At 37.9% G+C, this 27852-nt stretch overlaps 1 protein-coding gene across 4 annotated transcripts in view; it reads left to right on the top strand.

Moving 5' to 3' along the window:
* The first annotated feature begins 1010 nt into the window (after positions 1–1010).
* The window catches only part of NUP35 (nucleoporin 35), a 36426-nt gene continuing 9584 nt past the window's right edge, over positions 1011–27852 (top strand). Inside the window, exons 1-5 of one of the 4 annotated variants that reach the window (XM_067741273.1) lie at positions 1028–1124; positions 2985–3090; positions 4315–4485; positions 6535–6662; positions 9456–9516. In XM_067741273.1, coding sequence (XP_067597374.1) covers positions 4326–4485; positions 6535–6662; positions 9456–9516 — 349 coding nt within the window. In that variant the 5' untranslated portion in view covers positions 1028–1124; positions 2985–3090; positions 4315–4325. Of the gene's footprint in view, positions 1125–2984; positions 3091–4314; positions 4486–5326; positions 5416–6534; positions 6663–9455; positions 9517–27852 lie in introns of those variants that run through there. The other 3 variants (XM_067741272.1, XM_067741274.1, XM_067741275.1) reach the window with 3 other exon arrangements.

Below are 27852 nucleotides of genomic sequence, written 5' to 3'. Positions count from 1 at the left end.
CCGACCAGGGATTGAACCTGTGCCCTCTGTGGTGAAAATACAGAGTCCTAACCACTGGACCGCTCGGGAATTCCCTATATATTTTAAATATAGCAGTGTGTACATGTCAATCCCAAATTCCCAGTCTATCCCTCCCCCCACCACCCTTTCCCCCCGTTACCATAAATTTGTTCTCTAAGCCTGTTTGTCTTTTAAATAAGTTCATTTAAATCATTTTTATTGATTCCGCATATAAGCGATATCATATGATACTTGTCTTTGTCTGATTTACTTCGCTTAGTATGATAATCTTCAGGTCCATCCATGTTGCTGCAAATAGTGAAATAACATATTTTCACACACACATATATAGAATATGTGTGTGATATTTGAATACGCTCTAAAGAAAAGCAGCAAAGTAGGGGGAAGAGGACAGCAGGGATGGCATAGGGAGGAACACAGAGGATTCTGCAGTGTGGTGACTTCACGGGTGTTTATTATTAGCCTTCATTATTTAATACCTTTTGCATGTATTAATATATAATAAAACAGCAAGTATGAGTTAACGCTTTAATGTAAAGTTGTGCCTATATAACACAAAATTTTTAAAAATGGCATAGAGATGGTAGAAAATATGTTTTGAGAATTGAGGTTCATGCAAATAAGGCCGGAAATCTACATTGGAAAGCGGCACAATCTGTTTCTTCAGGCCAACTTTTCCAGGTGGTACTTGGAAAAGCTGACGGATGACAGAGCACCGGGTAAACTCACGCTAATTATGAAATCGTGAGTAAAATAACTTGTGCTTCTATAAAACTCAAGCACCAAAAAATCAGGAGGCTCACAAGGTGAGCAGAAGAATTCCCAGAACCGCAGTTTCCACACTGTTTCATCACCCTACCAGTAAAAACCCTCTCGGAGATGTTGCATCTCCGAAAAGACTGTTTTCCCATTCCAAAATGACGACTCCGGCGTCACAACTTAGGTATAGCGCATGTCCGGAAGTTACGCAAACCCATAAGGCAGCGCGCCCCTATCCGTGGGGAGAATTTCCGCCATTTTTGAAAATCGGGGAGGTGCGGGGCCAAGTGTTGCCGCTGCTGCGATGGCAGCGTTTGCTGTGGAACCCCAGGTGCCCACGTTAGGTGAGTAAAAAACTGCTTTTCCTCCCTAGCATTGCGATGCACGCCGTAATCTTGGAAGCGGGCAAGCCTGAAAGGCAGTAGTCATAGGGCTCTCGTCTCTAATTTCAGCCTCAGAGGGGCAGCCTCTGGCTCGCACCCAACTTCTTAGTCCGCCCCCTACTCGAGGAGTCTACACCCAGCCGCTACCAAAGCGGCTCCGGGAAAATGCGGGCCCCGAGGAGGGCGAAGAAACGGCGGTCTTGTGGTGACTCAGCTGTTTTGTGCCCCCTTACGCCGGAGCCAGACCTATCCATACCTGGGACTCCGCCAGCGCGTAGACGCGATGCTAGGTTCCGGGATCCGGGGAAGAGTTGGTGGGAAGGAACTCACCTGTGAACACCTGGGTGGGCAGTGCTCTGGAGTGTGGTTACCTTTCACCGCTGTTTGGTCACCTAGGCTTCTAGTTCCAGTTTGATTCCTTCTTTCTCCCGGGCTTTGCAGAAGAAATCAGTTTTTAATGGAAGCTTGAATCGTGCGACATTTAATTAACCAGGTGATGCAGCCATTGAGATATTAGCCTTAATAGGAGGCCAGGAGTTCGCTCGATTTCCCCCGGCTTTATCTTGGGAAAATGACTAAGTATTGTAGGTGGTCTTTTCCTCTAATCGGTCACGTCATGATTTTTTTTAAAAAAATTCATTACCATTATTTAATGGGGGCGAGCATTGTTGAGATGTGTTGACTTCAGAAAATCTTGCCAAGTTAGCAGGATGTCGATTTTGTGTGTGTGTCTGCTGAGTTTTGTGAGAACCGTTGAATATCTTAGAACAGAAAATAAATCGTCTATTGTCATAGAGATGTATTTGAAAGTTCGGTTACAACTTTATGAGTTTGAAAGGAGAGCAAGCAAGCAGGATATGTATCTGTAGAATGAGTTTTATTAGAGTTGAAGGATATATAATGCTTGCCATGTTTTGTGCAAAATAAGTTTCTTTTGAGAATAGAGGAACGTGTTTTAGCATTAGTTATAAAAAACTAAATGCATAATATCAACAGAGATACTCAGCTACATTTAAAGTTGGTCTAGGTATTATGTCTTGTATTATTTTAGAGGTCAAAAGGCTTTTCATTTCCAGTTCCAAAGTTTTCTACTCAACAAAAACATTTTGGAGTGTATGTTTTTTTGGGTTACAAATATGAATAAACCTCTGGTCAGAAATCTGACATTAGTTGTATTAATTGTTCAAGTCCACATATTGCAGATATTCCAGACGAGGAATAAACGTTTTCCCAGCACCTAATGGTACAGTAAAACTAATGGTTACTTCAACAAACAATGCTAGCTGAGTAAGACACTGTACTTAACATGTTAGGAGTACAAGACTGAAGTGGAATTTAAGACTTTCCAGATCCATTGGTATAGCTCTCTAAGTGAAAGGGTGGGGTGGTAAGTGACAGTTCAGTTAAGAGCCCTTTGTGCCCTCCTCACTCTGCTGCTTTCTACTGTATCACAATATACATTCGGATGTGTCAGAAATTTTCTTGACTTCATTATTTCTATACTTGCCATATATGTATTTTTTTTCTTTTGGGGCTGGGAGAGTGAACATAGTTGGTGGTACCTAAAGCTTTGTAATACATTTATTACTATGGGTTTATAAATATATGTTCATAGTATGCTTTTGTTTAGACTTTTGGTTTGATTTTAGTGGTATGTTCTTTGGAAATATGTAATAGTACTGTGGTAACATTGTAACTAGCACTTTGAAGTAATTACAATGTAGTATAGCTCTTCACACCTTATTTCAGTATTTGCTTTATTCTTTTCCTGAATTTCTTTTCCTTTTTCCTTTTTTATGTGTTTGCATTGTTAATATCTAGGTCTACTATGATTAGAAATAAGAGGAAGAATAAATAATTGACAGCATTTGGATAGCAAGAAACACATTTTTGAGGCTGTTTAGAAGTTAAGGAATAGTTAATAAAGGTAATATAAATAACATACCAAATGTCTGACCTTTCTGAGTACCATGAATCACATTCAGGCTTGTCAGATAGTTGAAAAATTAAATTTTCATAAGCAGAAATTGCAAATTCTACATATACGCATCAGTTCCTCAGTTTTGGCTATTGTAAGATACTATTAGAATAATAATAACTAATATTTGGTGAATACTTACTGTATGTTAGGCACTTGAGATAAGTGCTTTACTTGCTGTAAGTCTAATCAAAGCTCTGTGGGTGGGTACTACAGTTATGTCCATTTTGCTGAGACGGGAACCGAGGTCTCTTGACTCCAGAGCCCATGTTTTCCTTACTGGGCTATTTTGTTCTGAAATTAGAGGAAGTTATAGCTTGCTTATTTTTTCATAGTTGGAATAATAATAATACCTACCCTATAAATTGTGAAAAATAATTTTGAATTGATGATTGTGAAGTATCAGTTATTAAGTTGGTTTTATGTTGGGGAGACTTTTATTGGTTATTCTTAACTTAAAATGAATGGTTTTAAAAATGACCCAAAACAACCTTTCCAAATCTTTTCAATATAATTCTTAATTGGTGTGCTTAACATCACATTATTTCATATGTGCTTTAATGTGTGCATGATTACACTTTTATTACAAAAATGACTGACAGTTGTATATGGGGAAAGAAAAACGGGACATACAGCACGCTAAACCTATTGTGTTTGATTTGCTTAGACTTTGTGTAACTAGTGCACCTTGTTCTTGTTTTCGGTTGTTACATAGTAGAAGCTGATCCAGAAATGGAAAGAAGTTATTCTCTATGTATTAGGGATTTTTTTTTAGATAATAAGCTAAAATTTTAAAATTTAAAAGTAAGTGTTGATTCTTAAATCTATGAAGTAATGTAAACAAAAACAGCTGTCAAATATTATTTGGTTAATACAAAATTTCACATTTTTCTAGAAATAATTTTTATTGGTTTTTAAAATAATAAAATGAACTATGGTTCTGTAATACTTAACAGTTTTGATTAAATTCTCAAAATTGTTTATGCTGAACATATGTATATGTATAACTGATTCACTTTGTTATAAAGCAGAAACTAACACACCATTGTAAAGCAATTATACCCCGATAAAGATTTTTAAAAAATTGTTTATGCTGGATTCTTGCATCTTTTTGTTAGATATTGTTACGTTAAAGTCCTTTCTTTGTGTTATTTTATTTTCTGATTCATTTAGGATCTGAACCAATGATGCTGGGTTCACCCACGTCTCCAAAGCCAGGGGTTAATGCCCAGTTCCTACCTGGATTTTTAATGGGGGATTTGCCAGCTCCAGTGACTCCACAACCTCGATCAATTAGTGGCCCTTCAGTAGGAGTAATGGAAATGAGATCACCTTTACTTGCAGGTAGGTAAATTGCTTAAAATAGTTTTATAGTACTATCAGTACATGTACAAGAATTTTAAAAAGGGTAGTGATGCAGCGTTCACCCTCAAACCACATTTATTTTAAAAAATTAAGCAGTGTCTCTATTTTTTATTTTAAGATTATTGTAATAGAAGTGTAAGCAATATAAGTTACTATAATTCCAAGAACCACTCACTAAAAATATGCATACTACATTTTATTCAATCTAAGATGCCATTGATTGTAAAACTCACCATTTTTTAAAAATTTAATTTAATTTTATTTTTTTTTGTGGTACGTGGGCCTCTCACTGTTGCGGCCTCTCCCGTTGTGGAGCACAGGCTCCGACACGCAGGCTCAGCAGCCATGGCTCATGGGCCCAGCCGCTCCGCGGCATGTGGGATCTTCCCGGACCGGGGCACAAACCCGTGTCCCCTGCATCGGCAGGCGGACTGTCAACCACTGCGCCACCAGGGAAGCCCAAACTCACCATTATTTTAAGTACCACTAAGAAAGAAAAACACTACATATGATAGAACAACATTTGCCAGTTTTTGTAAATTATCCCTGTTTCGGAGATGTTAGTGTGTGTGGGTGGGGGGAGGGGAATATGGTCGTTTAACTTCAGCTGAATTCAATTTGAATAATACATCTTAAATGTAATAATAGCAAATAGTCAAAAGAAGTGTAATTTGAAAATCTGTAAATATGAATTCTGCTTCTAGTCATAGTGAATTAAGAGTCTCACTTATAGTGTGTTTAGTGAAAGGACTTACTCCACAAACTATGATTTGCAGTTGCCAGCACAAAATGTTATGTAAATGAAACATATCTTTTACAGGACTCTTTTAGCAAACAAATATTGGAAAAGATAACTTGGAAGTTTTGACTGTGAGTAGTGAGAGCTACAAAAATGATTGAATTCCAAATGTGAGCTAATATCCTTTTAATAGATGTTTAAATGAAAATTCTTCTTACTTGAATTGTCCTTAAGGTATTATTTCAGTTAAAGTGGTTTATTATCATTTTTTTTTTTTTTTTTTTAGGATTGATCAGGGAGAATTATAAGTTATATTTGAAGTGATTCACTTAAGAACGTTATTCTGGACAGATTTTTGTTTTTTACATATTTCAAGTGTATTATTTTATTACTGTAGCTACCATATATTGAGTGTTTATGAGCCAGGCAGTATGCTAAGCATTTTATATGTTATTTTCATTCTTTTATCAGTCTTAAAGGGTAGTTAGTAGTATCCTCCAAAAGAGGAAGCTGAGGCTAAATGCAGTATAGAACTTGCTGAAGCTCACTGGTTAGTGACAGCAGGAGGTTAAAGCCCAGGTCAATCTTGTTCTATAGCCTGTGCTCTAATCTAAATACCTTATGCCGTACTGTCTAGGCTCAGACATTAGTCTTACAGAGGGCCTGGACTGCTTTGCTACTTGGCATTGTTGATTCTCTGACTTAACGAAGATCCCTTTGTATCCCCCAAAGTTGGTCCTTTTCCTGTATGTTTATTATGTACTTAAATATATTTCTACTGTGAGAAACACGAATAGGAATTTGACAGTCAAATTCCACATTATGAGATTATATTCAAGTGTATACAAACTGGAGCTGTTTAATACCTACTTTCAAGTGAGAAATAGGATCAAATTTTGTATTGAAATGTTAAGCATCTTAACATCTAGAGAAAACAAAAGAAAAGCATCTAGAGAAAACAAAAGTTGCATGTGTTTACTAAAAACTAAAATTTCTATTTACTTATTCTGGAACCTTTTATTCAAAGTGCAGTCTATGGATCACCAACATTGGCATCACTGGGAGCTTGTTAGAAATTCATAGTCTCAGGCTCCATCTCACATGATCTGAGACATAACCTGAATTTTAACAAGATGCCCAGGTGATTCTTCTGTGTATTAAGATCTGAGAATTGCTGGGAGACAGGAATTTAAGTCATTATTTTAAAAATATTAATTTAAAAGATCTTACCAGAAAGATGGAGGATTTCTTTATTTTCTCACCTGTCTATATTTTTTGTGCATTGTTAGGTGGGTCACCACCACAGCCAGTTGTACCAGCTCATAAAGATAAAAGTGGAGCTCCACCAGTTAGAAGTATATATGATGACATTTCCAGCCCAGGACTTGGATCAACACCTTTAACTTCAAGAAGACAGGTGACACACATATCCTCATTCAGGACCATACATGTCCTTATTTCATGTTTTTATGTGGTTTTACAGGGAGGGTCAGTGATTTGAAGTGTTTGCCTGAGGTCTGTTTTAGTGTAATTCTATTGCACAGAATAAGCATTAGGGATAGTTATCCTAGAGTCTAATTAAATTGTGTTTATCATGAAATGTACTTAAAAATGTGATAGAACTTAGATAATTTTCTCGTATAGATAATTCTGTGGTTTTTAAAGGTGTGCCTATTCACCTGTCTATGCCCCCAACCTCCTTAATAAACATGTAGAAATGATTATCATTTAAATTGTTCATTGTTTAAAAAGTTCAATATTTATACATAATTTTGTGAAAGAACAAGTGAAGATTCAGGGTTTATCCAGATCTAAGGCATCTTGTAATGATTTGAGGTCTTTATTTTAGGGATGGTTTTATTAATATAAGACCAATATCCTTTTAGAGCTGTGTTCACTGTTTACTTATTTTACTGAAAACGCTTCCTTCTGCATGTTTATGAGCTGATGGTTTAGTGTGTTCCTGGTGTTGGTGTTCTGATGGTGATGTTAAATTTTGGTTGGTGTAGATGTAGGTGTTCTGATGGTCATGTTAAGTTTTGGTTGGTGTAGATGTAGGTGTTCTGATGGTGTTATTTTCAGTCAGATTATACAAGGTAGAGATTCTCTGTTTTAATGGTACTGATAGCACAAAAAAGTATGTAATACTTATGAAGTACCTACAGTGCACATGGCCTGATCTTATAACTTCCCACGTATTGTCTCATTTAATCCTCACAGTGAATCTGTGAGGTAGCTCTTACGAGCTTTATTTTATCATTGAGGAAACTAGGACACGGAAAGCCTAAGTAATTTGTCAAGGGTAAGGCAGCTAGTCTAGCAGAGCCAGATTTTAAACCTAGCAATCTTGAATCTAGAGCCAGTGTTTACAAGAGCAATGTTCTGCTAATACACACTACTGTGATTTCTCTTGATTGTCAGTTGAAAGGTAGTATGGATTTTTCTTTTAAGTAGGAAGTTTAGTAGCTTTTATAGTCAAAAGTTTTCTCTCCTATTACTATTATGCCTAGAAGGATATGTAAACAAAGTGTATCAGCTAAACTGGTAAGTTCTTTGTATAACGACATTTCTGCTGTTTGATTTGGAGAAATATTTTATGGCCTTTCCCTAAATCAAATATAGCATATTTTTTGGCAAGTTTAAAAAAAGTAGAAAAATCTTTCAGTAAATTTTGATTATAGGCTTGATATGCATGGCATACTAGGCCTGTTTGTCAAGCAAAGCAAAATTAATTCATTGAGTTAAACAGATTACTTTCTTTTTCCATCACTTCTACACGTGCCCTCCTGTCGAGTGTAGTAGCTACTAGCCAAGTGTGGCTGTTGACACTTGAAATGTGGCTAGTCCTATACTGAATTGAGGTATACATGCATACTATAAAATTAACAACTGCTTGTGTGGCTTGTGTTATATGTGGACAGTGGTGTTATAAACTTAACTATGTCCATGGGGCTTCCCTGGTGGCGCAGTGGTTGGGAGTCCGCCTGCTGATGCGGGGGATGCGGGTTCGTGCCCCGGTCCGGGAGGATCCCACGTTCCGCGGAGTGGCTGGGCCCGTGAGCCATGGCCGCTGGGCCTGTGCGTCCGGAGCCTGTGCCCCGCAACGGGAGAGGCCACAGCAGTGAGAGGCCCGCGTACCGCCAAAAAAAAAAACAACAAAACTTAACTATGTTCAGAATATTCTGGTCTGGAGTATTTTTCTAAAGGTTGATAGATAAATCTGATGTTTAGTTTGATATGAGGATCTCTGACTTATAAGTTTATGCCAGTTTTTATTACTTCTCTCATAATACAAGAAAAGAAAGGTAGTTTATAGTTATTGCTATGTTCAAAATGTTTAAAAATCTTGTGGATCATAATTTGTAGAGAAAGTTTTTGATTTGAAAGTTGGTAAGAATATTATTAAAGTCCAAATTAGTTTTGCCACCTGACACTTTGGTCAACCTCTCTCTAATCAGGAAAGAAGTTATCATTAAGAATTGAACAATGCATTTTGTATCCCTCCTAACAATCTCTCAGCATTTGGTCTGGTTGCTGGATAATAGCCAGATTTTAGATTTTCTTAGTTTAGTCAGAATCTGTTAAAAAATTTTCTCTCTATATGTTTACTTCTAGAGAAAGAGTCTGTTTCTCATTCTGAATTAGATATTTCTGTTTTTGTTTATAGAAGGACTTTTAACTACTTTAATCTCTAATTTTCTCACATTTAAAGGAGTTAGTCTTTGTTACTTTCTGCTAGTAAAGGCAGAGATATGCTGTCTTTTACTGTATAGACTGATTTGAATCTATAGTATTTCCTGGTTTGTAAATGTCAATTTAGAAATATAGTTTTGCCATCTTTCTATTTTTCAATGTGAACTTGATGATTTGAGGAATCACCATTATCTCTGTTATTTCAAATATTGTATCTTAGGAACTAAAAACAAATAGCAGTGTTACTGTCTACTAAAAATAATGTCTTTTTATCTAATGCAACTTTTCTTATATTAAACATATAATACGCTAACAAGTCTGGCATTTTAGATTAATACTGTTCAGCTTAAAAAAAATAAAAAAACTTAGAGAGTACTCTTCAATTGTGAGCTAATAGGCATTTCCAATACCTGGTAGACATTCAGTTGTCTGTTGAATGTAGTTTTTCAACACTTATTGTGTTTGTGTTATGGTTAGAACTTTGCATTTTTACTTTAACACTTCTGTTTTCACATAGGCAAACATTTCAGTAATGCAGAGTCCTCTTGTCGGAGTTATGACAACTACTCCTGGAACAGGTAAGCAATGCCTTTTAACACCAATGACTATTCTTTACTCTTTGAATGAAGATAATATAAGACCTTTGTTGGTCATTGCCAAAATTTTGTCTTTTATATTTCAAACTTGGAGACTTTCTCAAATGTCAATAACTTCCTTCAGCAAGGAAATATTTATTTGTATATTATTATTTTCTGAACTTATAGATAAGATGAGATATTTTACTGAAAAATATTAAAAAATTTAAAAATATGTATTTAATAGTGTCTCCTGAATTGTTAAAAACTAATTTTAAAAAAAGTAGTTGCAATTGAGAAGAAGAAGAATACAGAGACTGAATAATAAAGATGTTTTGAGAGATATTAATGCATAGCTATAAATCTAAATGTCATTGACTACAAACAGCCACTGATTATATCTCATTTTTCTTTAAGATTAATGGTTTTTTTAATCACGGTTAGCATCATCATAAGCACAGCTCTTCTAACATATTTATATATTTATAATCTATCAAATGTTCGTTCAGTAAATATTTGAGCACATAACCAAGTATCAGGCCTTGGGAAACTGAACAAAATAGGTAATCTTTGCCTTTCTGGAGCTTACATTTATTTATAGAATTCACATTTATAAGTAAAATAGTTTGTTAGAAGGTAATATATTTTATGGAGGAAAATTAAGCAGCAAAGGGAAGTAAGGAATGAGGGCTTGTATTAACTAAGGTAGTGTATTAGTTTTCTTTTGCTGCCATAACATATTACCACAAACTTAAAAGTGGTTTAAACAGTTCAGTGTACTGTTTTACAGTTCTGGAGGTGAGAAATCTGAAATGGTCTCAGTGGGCTAAAATCAGGGCATTGGTAGGCTGTCTTAATTTATGGAGGCTCTAGGGAAGAGTCTGTTTTCTGCCTTTTCCATCTTCTAGAGGCTGCCCACATTTGTTTGTGGTCCCCTTCCTCCATCTTTAAAGCCAGCAACATTGTATCTCTGACCATTCTTCTGCAGTCAAGTCTCCCTCTCTCTCTTCTAAGGACTCTTATGAATACTTGGAGCCCTTCTGGATAATCCAGGATAATCTCCCTATTTTAAGGTCAGCTGATTAGCAGTCTTAACATCTGCAACGTTAATTCTCCTTTGCCATGTAATGTAACACTCCCAGTTCCAGGGATAAGGACATGGACATCTGGGGGTGAGGGGAAGCATTATTCTGCTTACTACAAATAGTTATAGGAAAAGTAACATTTGCTTAAAAACATTTAGGGCAAGTTTTCTAAACAGAGGAAATAGCAAGTACAAAGGCACTGAGGTGGGATTGTGTCTGGGGTGTTCAAACAAGTATAAAGTATATACTGTAAAATGGAGTGAGTGAGGGGGCGAGTAATAGGAGATGAGGTCAGAGGGGTAATGTGGGCTGATGCAACAAGGCTTTGTAGGTCATCGTAACAGTTGGTCTTTACCCAGAAAAGGTGGAAGAAAATAGGATGAGATTGGTCCTGTGATGTGAATAGACTTTGAAATAAGGAACAGGATGGAAGCAAGGAGACCATACAGTTGGCTACTGCATTAGTCCAGGTGAAAGATGGTGGTGGCTTAGACATAAAGGAAGGCAGGAAAGAAGGAAAGGAGGAACAACAGCAAAAACAGACGGAACAAAAGAAACAAGAGCAAGACAGTAGGTTTAAATGAACCAAATGGACAATTATATAAAACGAAATGTGCTAAACACTCCTGTTTAAAGGCAAGATAGTAGCAAAAGTAATATCCAATGACAAGTTAGATCTTTTTATCCTCCAAATCTTGATTTCTTCAAGCAGTCTGAGTCATCATGGCAGTGTTCTTAAAGTCTAGATTTCTACTACTGGTTTGTTCAAGGCTATTTCTGTTATGTTCCTCAAGTTTCTTCCAGCCTCCACCCACTGCCCTATTCGAAAGTCATTTCCACACTTTTACGTATTTGTTACAGCAGCATCCCTTTTGGTACCAAAATCTGTATTAGTTTTAAATTGTTGCCATAACAAATTACCAAAAACTTAGTGGCTTAAAACAACACACATTTATTACATCATAGTTTCTAAAGGTCAGATGTCTGGGCACAGCTTGGTTCTTTGCTTTAGAGGTCAGGTGTTAGCAGGGCTCTGTTCTTTTCTGGAAGCTCTGTGAATGAACCTGCATCCAGGTCGTTGGCCAAATTCAGTTCCATGTCGTTGTAGGAATGAGGTCTCTGTTTCTTTGCTGGCTGTCACCTGTAGGTTGTTTTCAGCTTCTAGAGGCTGCCCTCATTCCTTGGCTTATGAAGACAGCAATGGCAGATTAAGTCCTTTTCTATGATTTGAATCTCTCTGATCTCTCTCTTCTGTTGTATCTCTGATTTGACTTTTCTGCCATCTGCTGTTAAGAGCTCATCTGATTACTTTGGACTCACTGGAATAATCCAGGGTAATTCTTTAAGATCAGCTGATAAATAACCTAATTCTGTCTGTAAAGTCCCTTCACAGCAATACCTGGATTAGAGTTTGATTGAATTACCAGTCAATCAAACCAGAGGACAGAAGATTTGGGGTGATGTCTTTAGATTTCTGTCTGCCACATATATATAATGGTGAAAAATCTAGGATGTCACCTCTGTCTCAGTTACATACTTGAGGCGAAATGTTCTAGGGGAATTAGGTTTTAACAATCCTAATTTGATCAAATAGGCAGATGACAGTGCTTTGTTACGTGATAATGCTTTGCTACGTGACTATTTGTTATAATATTGACTATTCGGTTGAGTCAGTCAGTGATCCCAGAGACACTGAAGATGCAAAAGCACATGTTAAGTAATGTATTTTATGCTTTAAAGGATCTCTTAGTCTCCTGAAAAGCATGCATTGTAATATTCTGATTGATGTCAAGTGGAAGAGTACAGGATTAAAGTTAATTAAACCTCCTTTTGTTAATTTATTTTTTCTAATTCTGTAACTTCTATGAGGTTTTTGTAATTTTAGAAGTCATATGTGAAAATATAAGAACTATGATAGGAAAAGATAACTGTCATAAATTGGCCACTGGGAGCCACTGCTACTTCTTATTTGAGTTTAAGGAATTTATGTAAAGTCTTAATGGGGCATAAGTGAAAAAGAATACTTTCTTTTTTTTTAAGAATACTTTTGAAAAGATGGGATAGACATGAGTACTGTCATGCATGGTCAATACCTAAAGAAGACATGGAAAAAGGGAGTTGAGAAAATTGAGGTAGAAAATGAAGACTTTTCACTTAGAGCTATTTTTTTTTTAATTTTAATTTAATTTAATTAGTTAATTTATTTATTTTTGGCTGTGCTGGGTCTTTGTTTCTGTGCGAGGGCTTTCTCTAGTTGTGGCGAGCGGGGCCACTCACTGTCACAGCCTCTCTCGTTGCGGAGCACAAGCTCCAGACGCGCAGGCTCAGTATTTGTGGCTCATGGGCCTAGTTGCTCCGCAGCATGTGGGATCTTCCCAGACCAGGGCTCGAACCCGTGTCCCCTGCATTGGCAGGCAGATTCTCAACCACTGCACCACCAGGGAAGCCCTAGAGCTATTTTAAACTCTTATATTTAGTGTTAAATAAATGAAAATTTCTTGTATGATTTGTAAATTTTAACTTTCTGAGATTGGCACCTTTTAAAAAGAGACATCACAGGATTTAATGGCATGAATTGCTATTTTATGCTTAGGTCTTTGTATCCAAAGGTGACTTTGGTTAGTTTATAATTCTGAAAGTGAGGTTAAAAATCTCTTTTAGAATCTTACTTCTGGTGTAGAAAAACCTTGGTCATATAACAAAGTGGGAAATCTAGATTAAAGAATTTCAAAAACTTTTTTCAACCATTATCACCTCTGATAAACAGTACTGAATGTTTGCCCTCTCTTTCCCCATCCTCACCCCTCAATTTTCTTCTGCTACTATTTAAATATTATGCTACTTTTCATCCTATTTTTATTTTAAAAAATTTATTTTTATTATTTCTTTAGTTTTTTTTTTTAACATCTTTACTGGAGTATAATTGCTTTACAATGTTGTGTTAGTTTCTGCTGTATAACAAAGTGAATCAGCTATACGTATACATATATCCCTTCCTCTTGTGTCTCCCTCCCATCCTCCCTATCCTACCCCTCTAGGTGGTCACAAACCACCGAGCTGATCTCCCCGTGCGATGCAGCTGCTTCCCACTAGCTATCTATTTTACATTTGGTAGTGTATATATGTCCATGCCACTCTCTCACTTCATCCCAGCTTACCCTCCCCCACCCCCGTGTCCTCAAATCCATTCTCTATGTCTGCATCTCTCTTCCAGTCCTGCCCCTAGGTTCATCAAAACTTTTTTTTTTTTTAGATTCCATATATATGTGTTAGCATACGGTATTTGTTTTTCTCTGTCTGACTTACTTCACTCTGTGTGACAGAGTCTAGGTCCATCCACCTCATTACAAATAACTCAATTTCGTTTCTTTTTATGGCTGAGCAATATTTCATCGTATATATGTGCCATATCTTCTTTATCCACTCATCTGTTGATGGACACTTAGGTTGCTTCCATGTCCTGGCTATTGTAAATAGTGCTTCAATGAACATTGTGGTACATGTCTCTTTGAATTATGGTTTTCTCAAGGTATATGCCCAGTAGTGGGATTGCTGGGGCATATGGTAGTTCTATTTTTAGTTTTTTAAGGAACCTCCATACTGTTCTCCATAGTGGCTGTATCAATTTACATTCCCACCAACAGTGCAAGAGGGTACCCTTTTCTCCACACTCTCTCTGGCATTTATTGTTTGCAGATTTTTTGATGATGGCCGTTCTGACCAGTGTGAGGTGATACCTCATTGTAGTTTTTTTTTTTTTTTTTTTTTTTTTTGCGATACGCGGGTCTCTCACTGTTGTGGCCTCTCCCGTTGCGGAGCACAGGCTCCAGACGCGCAGGCTCAGCGGCCATGGCTCACGGGCCTAGCTGCTCTGCGGCATGTGGGATCTTCCCGGACCAGGGCACAAACCCGTGTCCCCTGCATCGGCAGGCGGGCTCTCAACCACTGCGCCACCAGGGAAGCCCGTATTTACAGGTTGTTTTTTTTTTTCTCGTAGTTTTGATATGTATTTCTCTAATGATTTGTGATGTTGAGCATCCTTTCATGTGTTTGTTGACAATCTGTATATTTACTTTGGAGAAAAGTCTATTTAGATTTTCTGCCCATCTTTGGACTCGGTTGTTTGTTTTTTTGATATTGAGCTTCATGAGCTGCTTGTATATTTTGGAGGTTAATCCTTTGTCAGTTGCTTCATTTGCTGATATTTTCTCCCATTCTGAGGGTTGTCTTTTCGTCTTGTTTTTGGTTTCCTTAGCTCTGCAAAAGCTTTTAAGTTTCATTAAGTCCCATTTGTTTATTTTTGTTTTTATTTCCATTTCTCTAGGAGCTGGGTCAAAAAGTATCTTGCTGTGATTTATGTCAAAGAGTGTTCTTCCTATGTTTTCCTCTAAGAGTTTTATGTGTCTGGCCTTACATTTAGGTCTTTAATCCATTTTGAGTTTATTTTTGTGTATGGTGTTAGAGAGTGTTCCAATTTCTTTCTTTTACATGTAGCTGTTCAGTTTTCCCAGCACCACTTATTGAAGAGGCTGTCTTTTCTCCATTGTATATTCTTGCCTCCTTTATCAAAGATAAGGTGACCATGTGTGTGTGGGTTTATCTCTGGGCTTTCTGTCCTGTTCCATTGATCTGTATTTCTGTTTTTGTGCCAGTACCATACTGCTTGATTACTGTAGCTTTGTAGTATAGTCTGAAGTCAGGGAACCCGATTCCTCCAGCTCCGTTTTTCTTTCGCAAGATTGTTTTGGCTATTCGGGGTCTTTTGTGTTTCCATACAAATTTTTTGTTCTAGTTCTGTAAAAAATGCCATTGGTAATTTGATAGGGATTGCCTTGAATCTGTAGATTGCTTTGGGTAGTATAGTCATTTTCACAATGTTGATTCTTCTAATCCAAGAACATGGTATATATCTCCATCTGTTTGTATCATCTCTAATTTCTTTCATCAGTGTCTTATAGATTTCTGCATACAGGTCTTTTGTCTCCTTAGGTAGGGTTATTCCTAGGTATTTTACTCTTTTTCTTGCAATGGTAAATGGGAGTGTTTCCTTAATTTCTCTTTCAGATTTTTCATCATTAGTGTATAGGAATGTAAGAGATTTCTGTGCATTGATTTTGTATCCTGCAACTTTACCAAATTCATTGATTCACTCTAGTAGTTTTCTGGTAGCATCTTTAGGATTCTCTATGTATAGTATCATGTCATGTGCAAACAGTGACAGCTTTACTTCTTTTCTGATTTGGACTCCTTTTATGTCTTTTTCTTCTCTGATTGCTGTGGCTAAAACTTCCAAAACTATGTTGAATAATAGGGGTGAGAGTGGACATCCTTGTCTTGTTCCTGATTTTAGAGGAAATGGTTTCAGTTTTTCACCATTGAGAACCATGCTGGCTGTGGGTCTGTCATATATGGTCTTTATTATGTTGAGGTAAGTACTCTATGTGCCTAGTTTCTGGAGAGTTTTTTATCATAAATGGGTATTGAATTTTGTCAAAAGCTTTTTCTGCATCTATTATCATATGGTTTTTATCTTTCAGTTTGTTAATATGGTATATCACATTGATTGATTTATATATATTGAAGAATGCTTGCATTCCTAGGATAAACTCTACTTGATCAAGGTGTATGATCTTTTTAAAGTGCTGTTGGATTCTGTTTGCTAGTATTTTGTTGAGGATTTTTGCATCTGTGTTCATCAGTGATATTACCCTGTGGTGGTTTTGGTATCAGGGTGATGGTGGCCTCATAGAATGCGTTTGGTAGTGTTCCTCCTTCTGCTATATTTTTTAAGAGTTTCAGAAGGATAAGTGTTAGCTCTTCTCTAAATGCGTGATAGAATTTGCCTGTGAAGCCATCTGGTCCTGGGCTTTTGTTTGTTGGAAGATTTTTAATCACTTTCTATTTCAGTGCTCGTGATTGGTCTGTTTATATTTTCTATTTCTTCCAGGTTCAGTCTCGGAAGGTTGTGCTTTTCTAAGAATTTGTCCATTTCTTCCAGGTTGTCCATTTTATTGGCATATAGTTGCTTGTAATCTCTCAAGATCCTTTGCATTTCTGCAGTTTCAGTTGTTACTTCTACTTTTTCATTTCTAATTCTGTTGAATCTATTTGAGTCTTCTTTTTTTTTTTTCTTGATGAGTCTGGCTAATGGTTTAGCAATTTAGTGTATCTTCTCAAAGAACCAGCTTTTAGTTTTATTGATCTTTGCTGTTGTTTCCTTCATTTCTTTTTCATTTATTTCTGATCTGATCTTTATGATTTCTTTCCTCCTGCTGACTTTGGGGTTTTTTTGTTCTTCTTTCTCTGATTGCTGTAAGTGTAAGGTTAGGTTGTTTATTTGAGATGTTTGTTTCTTGAGGTAGGATTGTATTGCTGTAAACTTCCCTTGTAGAACTGCTTTTGCTGCATCCCATAGGTTTTGGGTCCTCATGTTTTCATTGTCATTTGTTTCTAGGTATGTTTTGATTTCCTCTTCGATTTCTTCAGTGATCTCTTGGTTATTTAGTAGTGTATTGTTTAGTCTTCATGAGTTTGTATCTTTTACAGTTTTTTTCCTGTAATTGATATCTAGTCTCATAGCATTGTGGTCGGAAAAGATACTTGATACGATTTCAATTTTCTTGAATTTACCTAGGCTTGATTTGTGACCCAAGATATGATCTATCCTGGAGAATGTTCCATGAGCACTTGAGAAGAAAGTGTATTCTATTGTTTTTGGATGGAATGTCCTATAAATATCAATTAAGTCCATCTTGTTTAATGTGTCATTTAAAGCTTGTGTTTCCTTATTTATTTTCATTTTGGATGATCTGTCCATTGGTGAAAGTGGGGTGTTTAAAGTCCCCTACTATGATAGTGTTACTGTTGATTTCCCCTTTTATGGCTGTTGGCATTTGCCTTATGTATTGTGGTGCTCCTATGTTGGGTGCATAAATATTTACAGTTATAATATCTTCTTCTTGGATTGATCCTTGGTCATTATGTAGTGCCCTTCTTTGTCTCCTGTAGTGGTCTTTATTTTAAAGTCTATTTTGTCTAATATGAGAATTGCTACGCCAGCTTCGTTTTGATCTCCATTTGCATGGAATATCTTTTTCCATTCCTTCACTTTTAGTCTTTCTGTGCCCCTAGGTCTGAAGTGGGTCTCTTGTAGACAGCGTATATATGGGTCTTGGTTTTGTATCCATTCAGCCGGTCTGTGTCTTTTGGTTGGAGCATTTAATCCATTTTCATTTAAGGTAATTATCGATATGTATGTTCCTATTCCCATTTTTTTAATTGTTTTGGGTTTGTTATTGTAGGTCTTTTCCTTCTCTTGTGTTCCTGCCTAGAGAAGTTTCTTTAACATTTTTTGTAAAGCTGGTGTGGTGGTGCTGAATTCTCTTAGCTTTTGCTTGTCTGTAAATGTTTTAATTTCTCCATCGAATCTGAATGAGATCCTTGCTGGGTAGAGTAATCTTGGTTGTAGTTTTTTCCCTTTCATCACTTTAAATGTGTCCTGCCACTCCCTTCTGGCTTGCAGAGTTTCTGCTGAAAGATCAGCTGTTAACCTTATGGGGATTCCCTTGTATGTTATTTGTTGCTTTTCCCTTGCTGCTTTTAGTATTTTTTCTTTGTATTTAATTTTTGATAGTTTGATAAATATGTGTCTTGGCATGTTTTTCCTTGGATTTATCCTGTATGGAACTCTCTGCACTTCCTGGAGTTGATTGACTATTTCCTTTCCCATGTTAGGGAAGTTTTCAAATATAATCTTTTCAAATATTTTCTCAGTCCCTTTCTTTTTCTCTTCTTCTGGGACCCCTATAATTCAAATGTTGGTGCGTTTAATGTTGTCCCAGAGGTCTCTGAGACTGTCCTCGATACTTTTCATTCTTTTCATTCTTTTTTCTTTATTCTGCTCTGCTGTAGTTATTTCCACTATTTTATCTTTCAGGTCACTTATCTGTTCTTCTGCCTCAGTTATTCTGCTATTGATCCCTTCTAGAGAATTTTAAATTTCATTTATTGTGTTGTTCATCATTGTTTGTTTGCTCTTTATTTCTTCTAGGTCCTTGTTAAAACGTTTCTTGTAATTTCTCCATTCTGTTTCCAAGATTTTGGATCATCTTTTCTATCATTACTCTGAATTCTTTTCTAGGTAGACTGCCAATTGCCTGTTTATTTGTTTGGTCTGGTGGATTTTTACCTTGCTCCTTCATCTGCTGACCATTTCTCTGTCTTCCCATTTTGCTTAACTTACTGTGCTTGTGGTCTCCTTTTTGCAGACTGTACGTTCATAGTTCCTGTCGTTTCAGGTGTCTGCCGCCAGTGGGTAAGGTTGGTTCAGTGGCTTGTGTAGGCTTCCTGGTGGAGGGGACTGGTGCCTGTGTTCTGGTGGGTGGGGCTGTATATTGTCTTTCTGGTGGGCAGGACTGCGTCCGGTGGTGTGTTTCGGGATGTCTGTGACCTTATTATGATTTTAGGCAGCCTCTCTGCTAATGGGTGGGGGGTTGTGTTCCTGTCTTGCTAGTTGTTTGGCATGCGGTGTCCAGCACTGGAGCTTGCTGGCCATTGGGTGGAGCTGGGTCTTAGTGTTGAGACAGTGATCTCTGGGAGAGCTCTTACTGATTGATATTACTGGGGCCCAGAGGTCTCTGGTGGTCCAGTATCCTGAACTTGGCTCTCCTACCTCAGAGGCTCAGGCCTGGCACCAGACTGGAGCACCAAGGCCCTGTCAGCCACATGGCTCAGAAGAAAAGGGAGAAAAAGAGAAAGAAAATAAATGCATAAATAAATAAAATAAAGTAATTAAAGTAAAAACATTTTTAAAAAGTATTAAAATAAAAAAGTAATTAAAAAAAAGAAGAGAGCAACCAAAGCAATAAACAAATCTACGAATGGTAACAAGAAGTAAAAACTATACTAAGATAAACATAAAAATTAGGAACAAGTCAGTCGCAGGCAGCAAACCCCAAGGGTACAGCTGCTCCCAAAGTCCACCACCTCAATTTTGGGTTGATTCGTTGCCTCTTCAGGTATTCCCCAGACGCAGGGTACCTCAAGTTGATTGTGGGGATTTAATCTGCTGCTCCTGAGGCTGCTGGGAGAAATTTCCCTTTCTCTTCTTGTATGCACAGCTCCTGGGCTTCAGCTTTGATTTTCGCCCCAGTGCTGCGTGTAGGTTGCCCTCAGGCTTCTGTTCCTGCTCAGACAGGACAGGGTTAAAGCAGGGGCTGATTAGGGGGCTCTTGCTCATTCAGGCCGGGGTGGGGGGGTGTATGGGTAAGGTAGTTAGTGACAGAGGCCGTGACATTGCCACAGCCTGAGGCACGCTGTGTGTTCTCCCAGGGAAGTTGTCCCTGGATCATGGGACCCTGGTAGTGGTGGGCTGCACAGGCTCCGGAGCGGGTGTGGGTAGTGACCTGTGCTTGCACACAGGTTTCTTGGTGGCTGCAGGAGCAGCGTTAGCATTTCATTCCCGTCTCTGGTGTCTGCTCTGATAGCTGCGGCTCATGCAGTTTCTGGAGCTCGTTTAGGCGGTGCTCTGAATCCGTCTCCTTGCACACTCCATAACAATGGTCTTTTGCCTCTTAGGCAATTCCAGACTTTTTCCCTGACTTCCTCCTGGCTAGCTGTGGCTCACTGGCCCCCTTCAGGCTGTGTTCATGCAGTCAACTGCAGTCCTCTCCCTGGGATCTGACCTCCCAAGCCTGAGGCTCAGCTCCTAGCCCCCACCCACCCTGGCTGGTGAGCAGACAAGCCTCTCGGGCAGGTCCACACCGATCTTCTGTGTGAGAACCTCTCCACTTTGCCCTCTGGCACCCCTGTTGCTGCGTTCTCCTCCGTGGCTCTGAAGCTCCCCTCCCCCGCAGTCTCCACCAGTGAAGGAGCTTCCTAGTGTGTGGAAACTTTTCCTCCTTTACAGCTCCCTCCCCAAGCTGCAGGTCCCATCCCTATTCTTTTGTCTCTGTTTTTTCTTTTTTCTTTTGCCGTACCCAGGTACGTGGGGAGTTTCTTGCCTTTTGGGAGGTCTGAGGTCTTCTGCCAGTGTTCAGTAGGTGTTCTGTAGTTGTTGTTCCACATGTAGGTGTATTTCTGATGTATTTGTGGGGAGGAAGGTGATCTCCACGTCTTACTCCTCTGCCATCTTGAAGGTCCACCTTTCATCTTATTTTTAATTAAAATTTTTTTTTTCTTGAGAAGTTCTTTCATTTATCTATCAGCTCTCTTCTCAGGTGGTATACCACTTATATGTACTGAACTAGAATCCTTATTTGTGTTAGCATATTATTAATGGGGTAAGTGTGATATTTAGATTATAGCAGTTTTTGGCTGCTTTTGTTGATGCCAGGAACTCAGAATTCTGTTAGCGTTCCCAGAAGGCGGATAAAGGACTAATTTATCTGTGAGGAAACTTTCCCTGACACTTCTTTTTCTTATCTGGGTTAGCTGTTCCTTGTATGTGCTCCTATAAAGCTCTCTCTGCTAGGTTCTTATCTTTCTCCATTACTGGGTTATGAGCTAAAGGGCAGAGATTCCTTCTGTATATCTTCATTGTTTACCTGTGACAGAGCTGGATATAAAGGGACCTCAGTAAATGTTGGTTGACTGAACAGATGGATGGATATAAGTTGTGAGTTGAATGGTGGCCCCCAAAATGATATGTTCACATTCTAACTCCTGGAACCTTGAATATTGCTTATGTGGCCAAAACATGATTAAGTTAAGGATCTTGAGAGGGGTAGCTCTCAAGGACAGTTTAGTGAGTTAAGGAGACAGGAAAAGAGGGGAAGATAATCCTGGTAATTACCTGGAAGGGCCCTAAATCCAATCACAAGTGTTCTTAGAGGCACAGGGAAATTTGACACAAACAGGAAAGACACAGAGGAGAAGGTCACATGAAGTGAGGCAAACTTTGGTGTTGTAGCCATAAGCCAAGGAACACTAAAACTTACCAGTGTCACCAGAAGCTACAGGGGCCAGTAATGAAGTATTTCTTAGTGCCTTCAACAGGCGTTTGACTCTGCTGAAAACTTATTCTTGTACTTCGGCCTCCAGAACTGTGGGAGAATAAATTTCTATTGTTTTAAGCCACCCAGTTTCTGGTAGTTTGTCACAACAGACAGAGGAAACTCACGTATGTATATTGTGTTTTGAGGCAATGACATCCCAAAACCAAATGATGATTGGAATATTTGTGTCCATCTTGGCATTGCGTAGTTTTTCTTTGATAATATTGAGTCACCACTAGCCTTAATCTAGATTATATTGGTTTCGTATTGCTGCTGAAACAAATTATGACAGATTATAGTGGCTTAAAACAACTCAAATTTATTATCTTAAAATTCTGGAAGCCAGAAGTCTGGAATGGGTTTCAGTGGGCTAAAATCAAGGTATTAGTAGGGCTTCATTCTTTTCTGGAGGCTCTAGGGGAGAATCTTGGGGTTTTTTCCTGTTTTCCAACTTCTAGAAGCTGCCCATGTTTCTTGGCTCCTGGCTCCCTACCATCTTCAATGCCTGCGATGGCTAGTTGAGTCTTTATTTCACATCATTCTTTTCCCTCCCCATTTATGGATCCTTGTGATTGTGTTGGGTTCACTCTGTTAATCCAGCATAATCTTCTTGTTTAAGATGAGATGATTAGCAATCTTAATTCCATAGCATCCTTAATTCTTCTTTACCATGTAATATAACATATTCACAGCTTCTGGGTATTAGGACATGGACATCTTTGGGGGCCCATTTTCTGCCTACCAGGTAAAGTTTTTAAAATTAGTCACCAAAATTTATTTAGTTTCATGCCAGACTAGCCATAGTGCCATTTATTGGTCTCTAATTTTGGTGGGATAGTATTTTATATTTTAGTCAAAAGAATAAATGCAGATTGTTTAAAAAAGTCAAATAGTACTTAAATACTTATAATGAAATGCAGCAGTCTTTAGCTTTATTCCTCACAACTAGCCAGTCCAGATCTTAGAGCTCTTCCTTTTGGAATTTACCTCCACTTAACTAAATGAGAGGCTGTATTAGCTTTCTGTTAGCACTGTGACATATTGCCATGAATTTAGTGGCTAAAAACAACTCGGATTTATTCTCTTATAGTTCTAGAAGTCAGAAGTCCAAAATCAATTTCACTGGGCTAAAGTCAGGTGTTGGTAAGACTGGTTTTCTGGAGGCCCTAGAGAGAATCCATTTCCCTGCTGTTTTTTGTTTGATTTTTTTCCAGTTCCTAGTGGCTACCTATATTCTTTGGTTTGTGGCCCCTTCTTTCATCTTCAAAGTATATTGTATCACTCCAGTCTCTTTCCCATCATCATATCACCTCTCTTGTAAGGACAGTAGTGGATATCTTGGGGGTCCACCTGAATAATCCTGGTTAATCTTCCCATCTCAAGATCCTTAATAAATGCAAAATCTCTTTTGCTATATAAGGTAACATTCATAGGTTCCAGGGATTAGGATGTAGTCATCTTGGAGGGCCATTACTTAGCTGTATATGATTATATTGCTAATTCTTTTTTTTTTGGTGTTTTTTTAAAAAAATTATTTATTTTTGGCTGCGTTGGGTCTTTGTTGCTGCACGTGGGCTTTCTCTAGTTGTGGTGATTGGGGGCAACTCTTCATTGTGGTGCGAAGTCTTCTCATTGCGGTGGCTTCTCTTGTTGCAGAGCACAGGCTCTAGGCACGTGAACTACAGTAGTTGTGGCATGTGGGCTCAGTAGTTGTGGCTCACAGGCTCTAGAGTGCAGGCTCAGTAGTTGCGGCACATGGGCTTAGTGGCTCTGCGGCATGTGGGATCTTCCCAGACCAGGGCTCAAACCTGTGTCCCTTGCATTGGCAGGCGGATTCTTAACCACTGAGCCACCAGGGAAGTCCTATTGCTAATTCTTTCTTTTTTTTTTTTTTCTTGCAGTACGTGGGCCTCTCATTGTTGTGGCCTCTTCCGTTGCGGAGCACAGGCTCCGGACGCACAGGCTCAGCAGCCATGGCTCACGGGCCCAGCCGCTCCGCGGCATGCCTTCCCCGACCAGGGCACGAACCCGTGTCCCCTGCATCAGCAGGTGGACTCTCAACCACTGTGCCACCAGGGAAGCCCTTTATTTTCATTTTTAGTATTGCTATATTTATCTTAATGTAGGGGAGATAAGATATAATTATCTTTAATTACCTTATCTGAATATAATTAAAATATATCAAACTTTATTCCTTTGTCAGTGTATTATTATGATTATGTAAGCACTGTTTAGTTTTGCACCAAGTAGTATTACTATAATTTATTCTTTCTGTAAAATGTTAATTTTTTGTTAGTTAATAATTGTTTCTTTTTTCCATTTGTCTAATTTTTCTGTGTGCCATTTGCTCATATTTTAAGCAAATATTCTGCTGCTATGATACATATATATCTTTTTAAAAATGCTCATAGTTTCAAACACACCTTTGTTTTGTTTTAAACTGAGAACTTCTCATTCTCAGCTTCTTTTTTGGCTGTTTCCTATATCAGCATGATGTACAGCTATCATCTTAGGACTTGCCTTAGCAAGTTTCTAGAGTTGAGCTATTTTTCCTAGTTGACATGTTTTCTTCTTAGTTTATTTCCTAATTTTGGTGAAGAAATATATGAGTAGCTTTCTAAGAAGGCTTGCATGGGAAATTAAATTGAAGACCTTAAGTTTGAAATGCTTTTTATCTCCCTTAAAATGGATTGCTAATTTAACCAAGTATAGAATTCTAGGTTGGAATTTTGGAGGCATTATTTCTTTGCCTTCTAGCTTCTAGTGTTCTGCAGAAGTCATTTGTAGTGATGATTCCTGAGTTGTTGTATGGGGATTGGTTTCAAAAAATTTAAGATCTCTGTAGGGTTAGTGTTTTCAGTTTCACAAATGTGCCTTGGTCTGGGGCTTCCATTTATTTTTCTGGGGAATTTGTGGATCCTTTAAATCAAGACACTTACCCTGAGTTCTGGGAAACTTGCCTGTATTTGATAATAGCTTTCCCTCTGTTTTGTCTGTTCCCTCTTTCTGGAATTTCTTCTGTTTGTGAGCACTGCAAAGATTTCTAAATTTCTACTTTTTCTCTGCGAGAGTGTGTTTTATATTTGTATTCTACTTTCTGAAAGATGTCCACAATCTCAATTTCCAACACATCTAATAATTTTTTATTTTATTTTAATTTCCAGTAACCTTTTTTTTTTTGTTGTTCTCTTAATGTACTTAAAATGTAGTATCCTTTTCTTGTTTCATGGGTAAAATAACTTATCAGTGAGGTACATGTTGGTCCTTTATTCCTGCTCATATTGTCTGTTTCCTTCTAGTTCTTTTTTTTTTTTCCCTCTCTTTTTGTTTTTTTCACCTCTTCTGCCTTTCTTGGTGAAATGAGGCACTAAAAAGCTACTTGGAATCCATGTGTGTATGTGTATTAACAATGGTAGGAAGGGGGACATTGGTGGAGAGAGGCTGTTTTGTCTCTTTTTGGGCTTCACTGTAGGAGGATTGGACAGTTAGGTAGATTTTTGTTTGGAAAAATCTCTGATTTTAGCATATATAGATCTTTCTCTTAAGTTTCCCAAAGAATAATTCTGTAATATTCAGTCTTAATGTCTAAGCTGGTGTTCTGAATATAGAAAGGGAGAAGTCTTCTTTTCTTTTTTTTTAATTAAAAAAATTTTTGATCTTTATTGAAGTATAGTTGCTTTACAATATTGTGTTAGTTTCTGCTGTGCAGCAAAGTGAATCACTTATACATATACATATATCCACTCTTTTTTAGATTTCATTCCCATTTAGGTCACCACAGAGCATTGAGTAGAGTTCCCTGTGCTATACAGTAGGTTCTCATTAGTTATCTGTTTTATACATAGTAGTGTGTATATGTCAATCCCAGTCTTCCAATTCATACCATTCTCCCCTTGGTAACCATAAGTTTGTTCTCTATATCTGTGACTCTATTTCTGCTTTGCAAATAAGTTCATCTATACCACTTTTCTAGATTGTAAATGTAAGTGTAAGTGATATTATACAATATTTGTTTTTCTCTTTCTGATTTCACTCTGTATGACAATCTCTGGGTCCATCCACGTCTCTGTAAATGGCACTATTTCATTCCTTTTTATGGTTGCGTAATATTCCATTGTATATATGTACCACATCTTTTTTATCCATTCCTCTGTCAATGGGCATTTAGGTTGCTTCCATGTCTTGGCTATTGTAAATAGTGGTGCAAGGAACATTGAGGTGCATGCATCCTTTTGAATTCTGTTTTTTTCTGGATATATGCCTAAGGGTGGAATTGCTGCGTCATATGGTAACTCTAATTTTAGTTTTTTAAGGAACCTTCATACTTTTCTCCATAGTGGCTGTACCAGTTTACATTCCCACCAACAGTGTAGGAGGGTTCCCTTTTTTCCATACCCTAGAAGTCTTCTTTTCAATATGCAGATTTTTACTTATTCTTTTACATAGATTTTCTCCACTGTGACTGGACCCACTGAGTCCTGAGCCACTGAGATTCCTTTTCCTCAGGGACTAAAACCTTGGTCTCTTGGTGGTGGAGTGGCTGGGTAAGATGAGGAAGGGCTTGCCATTTCATCCCGTATTATACACTCTTAAACTAGTTTTCCTTAATTTCAACGAGGAGCCTCTTTCACACTTTTCACAGTTTCTGTGTTCTCCAAAACCTGGGACTTTCTAGATTGACTGTCATTAGGTGTCTGACAGGGATTAGAGATGAATACAAGTGTTCAGGTCGCCATATTGTTTTAGTTATTCTTGTATTCATTGTTCAATATTATTCTGGGTACAAAGACTTTGTCAAACTGAAGAGTCTAAGGAAACAGTACCTACAAGATTGCTCTCTCTTCAGGTGCCAGCTGCAAGTTTGGGGGTCCCCAGGACCACCCTCACTTCAGACCTGCTGGCTGCAAATTCAAGCTTTCCCAAGCCCACTCTAAGGTTGGATAATTCACTGGAAAGACTCAGGACCCACTGAAAGTGCTATACTTACGGTTACAGTTTTATTATAGAGAAAGCAGACAAATTAGAACCACCTAAAGAAAGAGATGCATAGGCTGAAAACAAGAACTTCCGTGACATGTTACCCTCCTGGTATTGATATATGGCACTACACAGAGTATTGGCTAGTAGGGAGCTTACTGGAGCCTCCATGTCCTGAGTTTTCATTGGTGTTTCATTACGTACAAATGACTGATTGAATCACTGATCAAGTGGCTAAACTCAGTCTCCATTCCTTCTGCCCAGAAGTGACCTTTTTTATAACATGGATGGTCTTCATGGTTGGTCTTTATGGCGTGACCTACCCTCACCAGGAGTCACCTTGTTATCATAAACCATCAGGTGCTCTTGAGGTTGAGGGGCCTGCCACGAGTAACAAAAACACTCCTGTCGCTGGGGAAATTTCTAGGGTTTAGAGGTTGTCTCCCAGGAACCTGACAAAGGCCAGACATCTCTCTGGGCTGAGGCCAAATTCTTTATTATACATTGTGCTACGTTGTTTCATGGTTAGAAGGTAACAGCACTGCCAGGAACCTCTTTTTCTCCCAAGTTTCATATGCCATGTGTCTGTTTAAAATTCCTACTCTTTTAATCTCTTTTATTTTCATTTAGGTTAGTTGTCTATTTTGAAATAATTGAATGTGGTCTTCAATTGAAGACATTTTCATAAAGGGTAATAAGTTATTTTGCCCTCCACTTCAGTCTGATCTTAAGACAGAGTAGTGATTTACAAAGGGAGACACATTACAGTTAAATTTGATGTGGTTTGCTAGGCACACTTTATTTTCATCTTATAAAGCATTGCATGTGAGTACCAGAAGTCTGATTGAAAGGAAGTAAAATCAGTGGAGCAATGAAACGTTAACAAGGTGGGGGGCAATTATGCTAAAGATATGTAAATAGTTTTAGTTTATGTATAAGTAATTGTTTTTCAGAGTAGTTGACAGGGCAAAAATTAGATTGCTTATTCGTTTGAGACTTAATTTTGATTTGTTTTATTTTTAAAAGTCATAATGGTAGTCTCATTTTGAGATTTCCATTTAATTTCTTGCTTGAAGGTTATTACATAATGTAGCAGAACTAAATTGTACCTTCTTAATGGTAATGCAGGACATAAAAATTTTGAATTGGCTTTAGGTTTTATACTAGAATGCCTTTTACCATCTTTTTTGTGTTAAAGGCATGTCTTTGTAGTAAGAACTAAACTTATTTAAGCTTATCTTTCGCTTGCTTCTCTTTATTTCCTAAAGGGGTAGTTGATAAGT

Source organism: Pseudorca crassidens, chromosome 6 (genome assembly GCF_039906515.1).
Source record: "Pseudorca crassidens isolate mPseCra1 chromosome 6, mPseCra1.hap1, whole genome shotgun sequence".
NCBI lineage: Eukaryota > Metazoa > Chordata > Mammalia > Artiodactyla > Delphinidae > Pseudorca > Pseudorca crassidens.
This window is presented reverse-complemented; position numbering and strand designations above follow the sequence as displayed.